We start from the raw sequence: 13524 nt of genomic DNA, 5'->3' as shown, positions 1-13524 counted from the left end.
ATCTGCGGCCCTCTAGAAGATGAGCACTCTGCAACCACCACAGGATGGATACCCTTGTCCTTGGTGACAGGGTTATCCGCTGATGCATCTGAAAATGCGACCCGGACCATTTGTCCAGTAGGTTCCACTGGAAAGTTCTTGCGTGGAATCTAACGAATGGGATTGCTTCGTAGGAAGCCACCATTTTTACCCAGAACCCTTGTGCATTGATGCACTGAGACTTGGTTCGGTTTTAGGAGGTTCCTGACTAGCTCGGATAACTCCCTGGCTTTCTCTTCCGGGAGAAACACCTTTTTTCTGGACTGTGTCCAGGAACATCCCTAGGAAACAGAAGACAAGTCGTCAGAACCAGCTGCAATTTTGGAATATTGAGAATCCAATCGTGCTGCCGCAACACTACCTGAGATAGTGCTACACCGACTTCCAACTGTTCCCTGGATCTTACCCTTATCAGGGAATCGTCCAAGTAAGGGATAACTAAAATTCCCTTCCTTCGAAGGGATATCATTTCGGCCATTACCTTGGTAAAGACCCGGGGTGTCGTGGACCATCCCTACGGCAGCGTCTGAACCGATAGTGACAGTTCTGTACCATAACCTGAGGTACCCTTGGTGAGAAGGGTAAATTTTGACATGAAGGTAAGCATCCTTGATGTCCCGAGACATTATGTAGTCCCTTTCTTCCAGGTTCGCAATCACTGCTCTGAGTGACTCAATCTTGAATTTGAACCTCTGTATGTAAGTGTTCAAAGATTTTAGAATCGGTCTCACCGAGCCGTCTGGCTTCGGTACCACAATAGTGTGGAATAATACCCCGTTCCCTGTTGCAGGAGGGGTACCTTGATTATCACCTGCTGGGAATACAGCTTGTGAATGGCTTCCAAAACTGCCTCCCTGTCAGAGGGAGACGTCGGTAAAGCCGACTTTTGGAAACGGCGAGGGGGAGACGTCTCGAATTTCAATAAGTACCCTTGAGATATTACCTGAAGGATCCAGGGGTCTACTTGCGAGTGAGCCCACTGCGCACTGAAATTCATTGAGAACGGGCCCCCACCGTGCCTGAGCTTGTAAGGCCCTAGCGTCATACTGAGGGCTTTGCAGAGGCGGGAAAGGATTTCTGTTCCTGGGAACTGGGTAATCTCTTCAGCCTTTTTCCTCTCCCTCTGTCACGAGCAGAAAAGAGGAACCTTTTGTCCACTTGCCAACAAAGGACTGCGCCTGATAATACGGCGTCTTATTTTGAGAGGCGACCTGGGGTACAAACGTGGATTTCCCAGTTGTTGCCGTGGCCACCAGGTCTAAAAGACCGACCCCAAATGTCCCCTTTCAAAGGCAATACTTCCAAATGCCGTTTGGAATCCGCATCACCTGACCATTTTACTGGTAGAATTGGACAACGCACTTATACTTGATGCCAGTCGGCAAATATTCCGCTGTGCATCCTGCATATATAGAAATGCATCTTTTAAATGCTCTATAGGCAATAATATACTATCCTTATCTAGGATATCAATATTTCCAGTCAGGGAATCCGACCATGCCAACCCAGCACTGCACCTCCAGGCTGAGGCGATTGCTGGTCGCAGTATAACACCAGTATGTGTGTGAATACATTTTTGGATACCTTCCTGCTTTCTATCAGCAGGATCCTTAAGGGCGGCCATCTCATGAGAGGGTAGAGCCCTTGTTCTTACAAGCGTGTGAGCGCCTTATCCCCCCTAGGGGGTGTTTCCCAACGCACCCTAACCTCTGGCGGGAAAGGGTATACAGCCAATACTTTTTAAGAAATTATCAATTGTTATCGGGGGGAAACCCACGCATCATCACACACCTCATTTTATTTCTCAGATTCAGGAAAAATAAGATTTTACTTACCGATAAATCTATTTCTCGTAGTCTGTAGTGGATGCTGGGACTCCGTAAGGACCATGGGGAATAGCGGCTCCGCAGGAGACAGGGCACAAAATAAAAGCTTAAGGATCAGGTGGTGTGCACTGGCTCCTCCCCCTATGACCCTCCTCCAAGCCTCAGTTAGGATACTGTGCCCGGACGAGCGTACATAATAAGGAAGGATATTGAATCCCGGGTAAGACTCATACCAGCCACACCAATCACACCGTACAACTCGTGATCTGAACCCAGTTAACAGTATGATAAACGCAAAGGAGCCTCTGAAAAGATGGCTCACAACAATAATAACCCGAATTTTTGTAACAATAACTATATACAAGTATTGCAGACAATCCGCACTAGGGATGGGCGCCCAGCATCCACTACGGACTACGAGAAATAGATTTATCGGTAAGTAAAATCTTATTTTCTCTGACGTCCTAGTGGATGCTGGGACACCGTAAGGACCATGGGGATTATACCAAAGCTCCCAAACGGGCGGGAGAGTGCGGATGACTCTGCAGCACCGAATGAGAGAACTCCAGGTCCTCCTCAGCCAGGGTATCAAATTTGTAGAATTTAGCAAACGTGTTTGCCCCTGACCAAGTAGCTGCTCGGCAAAGTTGTAAAGCCAAGACCCCTCGGGCAGCCGCCCAAGATGAGCCCACTTTCCTTGTGGAATGGGCTTTTACTGATTTTGGCTGTGGCAATCCTGCCACAGAATGTGCAAGCTGAATTGTACTACAAATCCAACGAGCAATCGTCTGCTTTGAAGCAGGAGCACCCAGCTTGTTGGGTGCATACAGGATAAACAGCGAGTCAGATTTTCTGACTCCAGCCGTCCTGGAAACATATATTTTCAAGGCCCTGACAACGTCAAGCAACTTAGAGTCCTCTAAGTCCCTGGTAGCCGCAGGTACCACAATAGGTTGGTTCATGTGAAATGCAGAAACCACCTTAGGTAGAAATTGAGGACGAGTCTTCAATTCCGCCCTGTCAGAATGAAAAATTAAGTAAGGGCTTTTATATGATAAAGCCGCCAATTCTGACACACGCCTGGCTGAAGCCAAGGCTAACAGCATCGACACCTTCCATGTGAGATATTTTAAGTCCACAGTGGAAAGTGGTTCAAACCAATGTGACTTTAGAAAAACTCAACACAACAGATCCCAAGGTGCCACTGGAGGCACAAAAGGAGGCTGTATGTGCAGCACCCCTTTTACAAATGTCTGAACTTCAGGTACTGAAGCCAGTTCTTTCTGGAAGAAAATCGACAGGGCCGAAATTTGAACCTTAATGGACCCTAATTTTAGGCCCATAGACAGTCCTGTTTGCAGGAAATGAAGGAAACGACCCAGTTGAAATTCCTCTGTAGGGGCCTTCTTGGCCTCACACCACGCAACATATTTACGCCAAATGCGGTGATAATGTTTTGCGGTTACGTCCTTCCTGGCTTTGACTAGAGTAGGGATGACTTCTTCTGGAATGCCTTTTTCCCTCAGGATCCGGCGTTCAACCGCCATGCCGTCAAACGCAGCCGCGGTAAGTCTTGGAACAGACAAGGCCCCTGCAGTAGCAGGTCCTTTCTTAGAGGTAGAGGCCACGGTTCGTCCGTGAGCATCTCTTGAAGTTCCGGGTACCAAGTCCTTCTTGGCCAATCCGGAACCACGAGTATAGTTCTTACTCCTCTCCTTCTTATGATTCTCAGTACTTTTGGTATGAGAGGCAGAGGAGGGAACACATACACTGACTGGTACACCCACGGCGTTACCAGAGCGTCCACTGCTATTGCCTGAGGGTCCCTTGACCTGGCGCAATATCTGTCCAGTTTTTTGTTTAGACGTGACGCCATCATGTCCACCTTTGGTTTTTCCCAACGGTTTACAATCAGGTGGAAGACTTCTGGGTGAAGTCCCCACTCTCCCGGGTGAAGGTCGTGTCTGCTGAGGAAGTCTGCTTCCCAGTTGTCCACTCCCGGAATGAACACTGCTGACAGTGCTATCACATGATTTTCCGCCCAGCGAAGAATCCTTGCAGCTTCTGCCATTGCCCTCCTGCTTCTCGTGCCGCCCTGTCTGTTTACGTGGGCGACTGACGTGATGTTGTCCGATTGGATCAACACCGCCTGACCCTGAAGCAGAGGTTTTGCTTGACTTAGGGCATTGTAAATGGCCCTTAGTTCCAGAATGTTTATATGAAGAGATGTTTCCATGCTTGACCACAAGCCCTGGAAATTCCTTCCCTGTGTGACTGCTCCCCAGCCTCTCAGGCTGGCATCCGTGGTTACCAGGATCCAATCCTGAATGCCAAATCTGCGGCCCTCTAGTAGATGAGCACTCTGCAGCCACCACAGGAGAGACACCCTTGTCCTTGGCGACAGGGTTATCCGCTGATGCATCTGCAGATGCGATCCGGACCATTTGTCCAGTAGATCCCACTGAAACGTTCTTGCATGGAATCTTCCGAATGGAATCGCTTCGTAGGAAGCCACCATTTTTCCCAGGACCCTCGTGCACTGATGCACTGAGACCTGGCCTGGTTTTAGGAGGTTCCTGACTAGCTCGGATAACTCCCTGGCCTTCTCCTCCGGGAGAAACACCTTCTTCTGGACTGTGTCCAGAATCATTCCTAGGAACAGTAGACGTGTCGTTGGAATCAGCTGCGATTTTGGAATATTTAGAATCCACCCATGCTGACGTAACACTACCTGAGATAGTGCTACTCCGACTTCTAACTGTTCCCTGGATCTTGCCCTTATCAGGAGATCGTCCAAGTAAGGGATAATTAAAATGCCTTTTCTTCGTAGAAGAATCATCATTTCGGCCATTACCTTGGTAAAGACCCGAGGTGCCGTGGACAATCCAAACGGCAGCGTCTGAAACTGATAATGACAGTTTTGTACTACAAACCTGAGGTACCCTTGGTGAGAAGGGTATATTGGGACGTGGAGATAAGCATCTTTGATGTCCAGAGACACCATATAGTCCCCTTCTTCCAGGTTCGCTATCACTGCTCTGAGTGACTCCATCTTGAATTTGAACCTTTTTATGTAAGTGTTCAAGGATTTCAGATTTAAAATTGGTCTCACCGAGCCGTCCGGCTTCGGTACCACAAACAGCGTGGAATAATACCCCTTTCCCTGTTGCAGGAGGGGTACCTTGATTATCACCTGCTGGGAATACAGCTTGTGAATGGCTTCCAAAACTGCCTCCCTGTCGGAGGGAGACTTTGGTAAAGCAGACTTCAGGAACCGACGAGGGGGAAACGCCTCGAATTCCAGTTTGTACCCCTGCGATACTACCTGTAGAATCCAGGGATCCACTTGCGAGTGAGCCCACTGCGCGTTGAAATTCTTGAGACGGGCCCCCACCATATCTGAGTCTGCTTGTAAAGCCCCAGCGTCATGCTGAAGACTTGGCAGAAGCAGGGGAGGGCTTCTGCTCCTGGGAAGCGGCTGCACGGTGCAGTCTTTTTCCTCTTCCTCTGCCCCGGGGTAGAAAGGAGTGGCCTTTTGCTCGCTTGTACTTATGGGAACGAAAGGACTGAGTTTGAAAAGACGGTGTCTTTTTCTGCTGATGTGAAGTGACCTGGGGTAAAAAGGTGGATTTTCCAGCCGTTGCCGTGGCCACCAGGTCCGATAGACCAGCCCCAAATAACTCCTCCCCTTTATACGGCAATACTTCCATGTGCCGTTTGGAATCCGCATCCCCTGACCACTGTCGCGTCCATAACGCTCTTCTGGCAGAGATGGACATAGCACTTACTCTTGATGCCAGGGTGCAAATATCCCTCTGTGCATCACGCATATATAGCAATGCATCCTTTAAATGTTCTATAGTTAACAAAATATTGTCCCTATCCAGGGTATCAATATTCTCAGTCAGGGAATCCGACCATGCGACTCCAGCACTGCATATCCAGGCTGAGGCGATTGCTGGTCGCAGTATAACACCAGTATGTGTGTATATACTTTTTAGGATATTTTCCAGCCTTCTATCAGCTGGTTCTTTGAGGGTGGCCGTATCAGGAGACGGTAACGCTACTTGTTTAGATAAACGTGTGAGCGCCTTATCTACCCTAGGGGGTGTTTCCCAACGCGCCCTAACCTCTGGCGGGAAGGGATATAATGCTAATAATTTATTAGAAATTAGCTGTTTTTTATCGGGGGAAACCCACGCTTTATCACACACCTCATTTATTACCTCTGACTCAGGAAAAACTATTGGTAGTTTTTTCACACCCCACATAATACCCTTCTTTGTGGTACTTGTAGTGTCAGAAAGGTTCAATGCCTCTTTCATTGCCGTGATCATGTAACGTGTGGCCCTACTGGACATTACGTTTGTCTCGTCACCGTCGACACTAGACTCAGTATCTGTGTCAGGGTCTGTGTCGACCCACTGAGGTAACGGGCGTTTTAGCGCCCCTGACGGTGTCTGAGACGCCTGGACAGGCACTAATTGATTTGCCGGCTGTCTCATGTCGTCAACAGTTTTTTGCAAATTGCTGACATTATCACTTAATTGTTTAAATACAATCATCCAGTCAGGTGTCGACTCCCTAGGGGGTGACATCACCAACACAGGCAACTGCTCCGCCTCCACATCATTTTCCTCCTCATACATGTCGACACACGCGTACCGACACACAGCACACACACCGGGAATGCTCTGATAGAGGACAGGACCCCACTTAGCCCTTTGGAGAGACAGAGGGAGAGTCTGCCAGCACACACCCAGCGCTATATATATATACAGGGATAACCTTATATAAGTGTTATTCCCTTATAGCTGCTGTTATTATCGTTATTTGCTGCCAAAAATGCCCCCCCTTCTCTTTTTTACCCTGATTCTGAAGCAGCTGCAGGGGAGAGTCAGGGAGCCGTCCTTCCAGCGGAGCTGTGAGGGAAAATGGCGCTTGTGTGCTGAGGAGATAGGCTCCGCCCCTTCACGACGTCCTTATCTCCCGCTTTTTTGTGTAAAAATGGCAGGGGTTAAAATACATCCATATAGCCCAGGAGCTATATGTGATGTATTCTTTTTGCCACCTAAGGTATATACTGTTATATTGCGTCTCAGGGCGCTCCCCCCCAGCGCCCTGCACCCTCAGTGACCGGAGTGTGAAGTGTCTGAGAGCAATGGCGCACAGCTGCGGTGCTGTGCGCTACCTTAGTCTGAAGACAGGATGTCTTCTGCCGCCAATTTCACCGGACCTCTTCGTCTCTTCTGGCTCTGTAAGGGGGACGGCGGCGCTGCTCCGGTGACCCATCCAGGCTGTACCCGTGATCGTCCCTCTGGAGCTAATGTCCAGTAGCCTAAGAAGCCCAATCCACTCTGCACGCAGGTGAGTTCGCTTCTTCTCCCCTTAGTCCCACGATGCAGTGAGCCTGTTGCCAGCAGGACTCACTGAAAATAAAAAAACCTAAACTAAACTTTTATTCTAAGCAGCTCAGGAGAGCCACCTAGATTGCACCCTTCTCGGCCGGGCACAAAAATCTAACTGAGGCTTGGAGGAGGGTCATAGGGGGAGGAGCCAGTGCACACCACCTGATCCTTAAGCTTTTATTTTGTGCCCTGTCTCCTGCGGAGCCGCTATTCCCCATGGTCCTTACGGAGTCCCAGCATCCACTAGGACGTCAGAGAAACTACAGGTAGTTTTTCCCTCACCGAACATAATACCCCTTTTTGGTGGTACTCTTATTATCAGAAATGTATAAAACATTTTCCATTGTCTCAATCATGTAACGTGTGGCCCTACTGGAAATCACGGTTGCCTCTTCACCGTCGACACAGGAGTCAGTATCCGTGTCGGCGTCTGTATCTGCCATCTGAGGTAACGGGCGCTTTAGAGCCCCTGACGGCCTATGAGACGTCTGGACAGGCACAAGCTGAGTAGCCGGCTGTCTCATGTCAACCACTGTTTTTTTATACAGAGCTGACACTGTCACGTAATTTTCAACAGTACATCCACTCAGGTGTCGACCCCCTAGGTGGTGACATCACTGTTACAGACACTCTGCTCCGTCTCCACATCATTTTTCTCCTCATACATGTCGACACAAACGTACCGACACACAGCACACACACAGGGAATGCTCTGATAGAGGACAGGACCCCACTAGCCCTTTGGGGAGACAGAGGGAGAGTATGCCAGCACACACCAGAGCGCTAGCTATATATATATATATATATATATATATATATATATATATATATATATATATATATATATATATATATATATATATATATACACATACAGGGATAACCTTATATAAGTGTTTTTCCCCTTATAGCTGCTGTATGTTTTAATACTGCGCCTAATTAGTGCCCCCCTCGCTTTTTTTAACCCTTTCTGTAGTGTAGTGACTGCAGGGAAGAGCCGGGGAGCTTCCCTCCAACTGAGCTGTGAGGGAAAATGGCGCCAGTGTGCTGAGGAGATAGGCTCCGCCCCCTTTTCGGCGGCCTTATCACCCGTTTTTCTGTATATTCTGGCAGGGGTTAAATGCATCCATATAGCCCAGGAGCTATATGTGATGTATTTTTTTGCCATGTAAGGTATTTTTATCATGTTTTATTGCGTCTCAGGGCGCCCCCCCCAGCGCCCTGCACCCTCAGTGACCGGAGTATGAAGTGTGCTGAGAGCAATGGCGCACAGCTGCAGTGCTGTGCGCTACCTTATTGAAGACAGGAACGTCTTCTGCCGCCGATTTTTCCGGACCTCTTCGCTCTTCTGGCTCTGTAAGGGGGCCGGCGGCGCGGCTCCGGGACCCATCCAGGCTGGGCCTGTGATCGTCCCTCTGGAGCTAATGTCCAGTAGCCAAGAAGCCAAATCCACTCTGCACTCAGGTGAGTTCGCTTCTTCTCCCCTTAGTCCCTCGATGCAGTGAGCCTGTTGCCAGCAGGTCTCACTGAAAATAACAAACCTAAACTAAAACTTTCACTAAGAAGCTCAGGAGAGCCCCTAGTGTGCACCCTTCTCGTCGGGCACAGAAATTAACTGAGGCTTGGAGGAGGGTCATAGGGGGAGGAGCCAGTGCACACCAGTTAGTCCTAAAGCTTTCTTTAGATGTGCCCAGTCTCCTGCGGAGCCGCTATTCCCCATGGTCCTTACGGAGTCCCCAGCATCCACTTAGGACGTTAGAGAAAAACTGGCTACAGAGATAACAAAAGTGGCAAAAAGTGCAGATATGTGACTTAGCCATATCCCTGACAGCATACAGAAAAGGGAAAAAAAACACACTCCCTGTACGGAGATGCAAGAAAGCCCTGTCCTACAGAGACGCCAAACAGCTGCATTCTTGACACAGCTAGGGCTCAGTTATTGAATCCAGGTACAGTAAAGGTGGGTACACACCAGGCGATGTGCTGTATGAGCGACGTCGCCTGGTGTTTCCCCTCCTGGGTCGAGCGGTCAGCGGCAGTGCATACACACTGAGTGATATTACGACCATATCGCTCAGTGAGGTCACGCAGCGGCCAGGCCTTATGGTCTTGGACGACAGTCCAAATTGAGCTGCAAGCACGGCCAACAGCAAGGATAGTTAACCTACGGGGGCCGCGCATCGCACGTCAACGGCATACACACTTGCTGAGAAAGTGAATGACATCGCTCAGGAAGGGCGCAAATGAGCGACGTTGTTCATTTTTTCGGAAAGTGTGTATGCACCTTAAGACCTGTCAGCAGGCCTCATGACAGGAAGGTCCACAGAGTGGTGTAGTAACATCTGGCAAGTACCGTGGCTCTTAGAGTCTCTCAGCGCTACTGTCCCAAGCTGGGGATCCATGGAATCAGCACCAACTGATTTGCATCATGAAATCACTTTGAGAAATTCACCTTGAATACGGACATCTTTATTGGCCAAATACAGCTATTTAACCCCTCCAAGGGTATGATTATTTATTGGGAGGGATATACCAGAGGTCCAGGACTACATCCCATCATTTTTACCTTAAAATAACAATTTTTCTTACATTTTCACCTGCACAAGGGGGCGCACACAAAAACAAATTTATTCTAAAAAAGAATTTGACTTGCAAATGAAAGTCGCAGGGCGAGCTCACTGTGAAAACGGCACACAGAACCCAACTCACGACCAGTTGAAGCAAGTAACAGTGGAAAATGTTTAAGTTCGTCTTATACTTGACAAAAATTGAGGTCAGTGAGCAAAATTCCACGATCCAGATAACTAGTGCAATAAAAATAAACCTAGCTGGCCACCAAAGTTCTCATATTTCTATGGATGCACATCTTCTAGCTCCTTAAAAGTCCCTGCTGGCTGCAAGATTTGTCTCACTGGTTCCAAAATAATACCACCAACAGTTCTAATGCAAATCTGCATCTCTGAACAGCAAATAACCCTGTGACTAGGGATGCAGGATGAAACCATCTGTAAGGCCGGGTACACAACTGAACAACTTCTAATTGGACCGATTTTACATCCAATCTCCCTTGAGCGCAGAACTTACTATATTGAGCATACACACTGTCCAATATCGCATACGAACGAACAATATGTAGTATTGTTTGGTCATATATGATTTATTGTTACACACCACAACAAGATAATTTTAATAGGGATATATCATGTCATCTGGTTGGCAGTACACACTACACGACTGGCATCTAATTGCACACTCATCCGGTTGGCAGTGCAGCACGACATACCGAAGATATCGCATACAACACACAGGAGCACACAATTCGTCTTTCAGATCCAGCAAATCGTCCCAATATCGTTCAGGTGTGTACCCAGCCAGGTGTGAAACGCCAGGCAGATTCCAATGAGCAAATCTGTGTCTATTTTGTGTACAAACTGAACAGTTATTATTTTTATGCATTACCAGTTATTTATATAGCGCACACATATTCCGTTGTACTTTACAGAGAATATTTGGCTATTCGCATCAGTCCCTGCCCCAGTGGAGTTTAAAATCTATATTCCCTACCACATGTACATACACACACATTCACTCTAGGGATAATTTTATTGGGACTCAAATAATAACCTACCAGTATATTTTAGGCTTGTGGGGGAAAACCTGTGCAAGTGTGTGGGGAACATACAAACTCCACACAGCTAGAGCCATGGTGGGAATCGAACCCATGACCTCAGTAATGCTGACCATTAAACCGGTCGCACTGCATTATACTCGAGAAGGGAAGAGCACATGGCACTCACTACTAAAGCATAACCCGATGGAGATTACGTGTTCCCAAGTTTAGTTTTACTTTGACATTTATGTGAATCACTGCACTTGTGACACAGCTATGTGGGCAGGCTCTTACATTATTATTATTATTATTATTATTATTATTATTATTCTCCCCCTCCTCAGAGACGGCTTGCTACATACGGCTTTAATAAAATAAACACGACACAAGCCTACACAGCAGGAAGGAGCTAAGGTTGAGGTCCTAGGGACAAGAGATCTGTAGTATCTGTTCGTGACGCTAACAATGTATTTTCCTGAACGTGAGACTACACCAGCAGCTCTGCTCAGCCGACCACTGCTGCAGCACACAAAGGCTCTGGGATACAATGCAAAATGGTACTTGCACGCAACACACAATGTACCATACAGCTGTGCCCTTATAACCAGAAAGAGGAAACACAGGGGTGACAGCTGGGACCCGATAAAAGCAGTATTTATTACAGTACTAGGAGAGCCATGCAGAACCCTGTGCAACACACACACACAGTTCCTGACCCCCGGATAGTGTGTCACCCCAAACCGCCCGAACAATAAAGGCACAGCTCACCCGCTCCGCTCCGGGCCCCTCCGCTCCCAGCACTCCCGAGCCCTCGCCCTCGATGTCTAAAGTGACAGTGAGGCCGCCGGCAGCCCTCTCTGAACGGACACTCGATCGCCCGGAAATAGCCGGTACTCTTCAGCATCCTAACCCCACAGTATCCAATCACCGGGACAACCACAGCGCCGCCATTTTGGATATTGGAGGCGCCAGGGGGGCGGTGCTGTGCGTAAGGCCTGGCGGGGGCCTCACACAGGGCTGTCCTAGGAGAACGCCAGCCATAACCATATAGGAAGTGATTACTGGCAAGAGATCCATTGCCCCCACCCGTTCACTGCTATGTATGGTTGTATTGCGCAGGACTGGGTGTTTCATTAGCCTCCGTGCCACATGAGTAATGTGGCTTCTGACATGCATACCTGGTTGATTCTATTTCGGAGTGGGAGAAGGGACCTTCTGACGTATCTAGGGGAGGAGACAATCTACCATGCATACCTGCCAGTGCCTCACATGATGAGGGCACCATAGTGCTTATACTGCGGGAAGTACGGGACATCAGCTGACTCTTCTACCTTTCATTTACCTAGTGTAGTGCAGTTTCAGCTAATACTTAGGGGATATTAGGTCAAAACTGCAACGGTCCAGACCACCTAGCTACAGCAAACTCTGCCATTCTGGAGCTTGTAGTGCTCATTACTGTCCGGTGGGTGCCTGTGACATCTGTTACCGGGGTGGCGCGGAGGGAGAGATTACAGCCTCCCTGCATGGTCCAGATTGTTCCGGTTAATAGCCCATCCCTGGACCATACGGGGGGCTGTAATCTCTCTCTCCCCTGTGTGACAGCTGTCACAGACACCCTTCCCCGGACAGGACATCGGCGGGATGTGGAGGAGCACTATAAACTTAAAAATGACGGAGATCGGGACCATTCCGGTCTTTACTAGAGATGAGCGGGTTCAGTTCTCTGAGAACCGAACCCTACCGTACATCATGTCCCGAGCCCGGATCTGAGTCTGGCTCGGGATTTCCCGCCAGACTCAGGACCAGAACAAGGCAAGACGTCATCATCCCGCTGTCGGATTCTCGTGGGTTTTGGATTCCATATAAGGAGGCACGCGTCGCCGCCATTTTCACTTCAGTCCTGGAGAGTGTAGCGAGAGGACGTGTCTCTCTCCTCAGTGTCTGTCTGTGTGGGAAAGTGGTGTTTTTGCTGCTTTGTCTTATGTGTGTCATTCCAGTGCTGTCATGCAGGGCCGTAACTACGTGTGTGCCAAGGGGGCTTGGCACACAGCGCAGTTGCCCTGAGGGCGCAACGGCCAGCGGCATGTAATGAGTCAAATTGACTCATTACATGCCGCCGAAGTCTGCGCCGTGCGCCCCGCTGTGTAGGGAGAAGAGGACCAGCGCCGGGCAGCGGAGAGAAGGAGGAGGAAGGAGGGGGAGCAGTGAGCCGCAGCAGCGCTATTTGATTGGTAGTAAGCGCCGCTGCAGCATCCCCCTCTCCTCCTGTATTGGCTGCCCGGCGCTGCTAAGGATGCTGGGATGCGGTTCCCCAGCATCCACAGCAGCGCCAGGCAACCAATACAGGAGGAGAGGGGGATGCTGCAGCGGCGCTTACTACCAATCAAATAGCGCTGCTGCGGCTCCCTGCTCCCCCTCCCTCCTCCTCCTTTTCACCTCACACAGCCTGCACCGAGAGGAAGCTGCACGAGGAGCCTGTCAGCGGGGAGAAGGTAAGTATATCCTCCCTCTCTCTCTCTCCCCCTCTCTCTCTCTCTCTCTCTCTCTCTCTCTCTCTCTCTCTCTGGGACACCGTCTGCCGCAATGTGTAAAATGGGGTCTCGTCTGCCGCAATGTGTAAAATGGGGTCTCGTCTGCCGCA

At 49.2% G+C, this 13524-nt stretch overlaps 1 protein-coding gene across 1 annotated transcript in view; it reads right to left on the bottom strand.

The window, feature by feature from the left end:
* The window catches only part of REXO1 (RNA exonuclease 1 homolog), a 316981-nt gene extending 305061 nt beyond the window's left edge, over positions 1-11920 (bottom strand). Inside the window, exon 1 of the mRNA XM_063914821.1 lies at positions 11652-11920. Within this exon, the coding sequence (XP_063770891.1) occupies positions 11652-11787 (136 nt within the window). The 5' untranslated portion in view covers positions 11788-11920. The remainder of the gene's footprint in view (positions 1-11651) is intronic.
* Positions 11921-13524: the final 1604 nt, after the last annotated feature.

Source organism: Pseudophryne corroboree, chromosome 1, assembly GCF_028390025.1.
Source record: "Pseudophryne corroboree isolate aPseCor3 chromosome 1, aPseCor3.hap2, whole genome shotgun sequence".
Classification (NCBI taxonomy): domain Eukaryota; kingdom Metazoa; phylum Chordata; class Amphibia; order Anura; family Myobatrachidae; genus Pseudophryne; species Pseudophryne corroboree.
The sequence above is the reverse complement of the archived record's forward strand: the minus strand, read 5'-3'. Positions and strand labels throughout refer to the sequence as shown.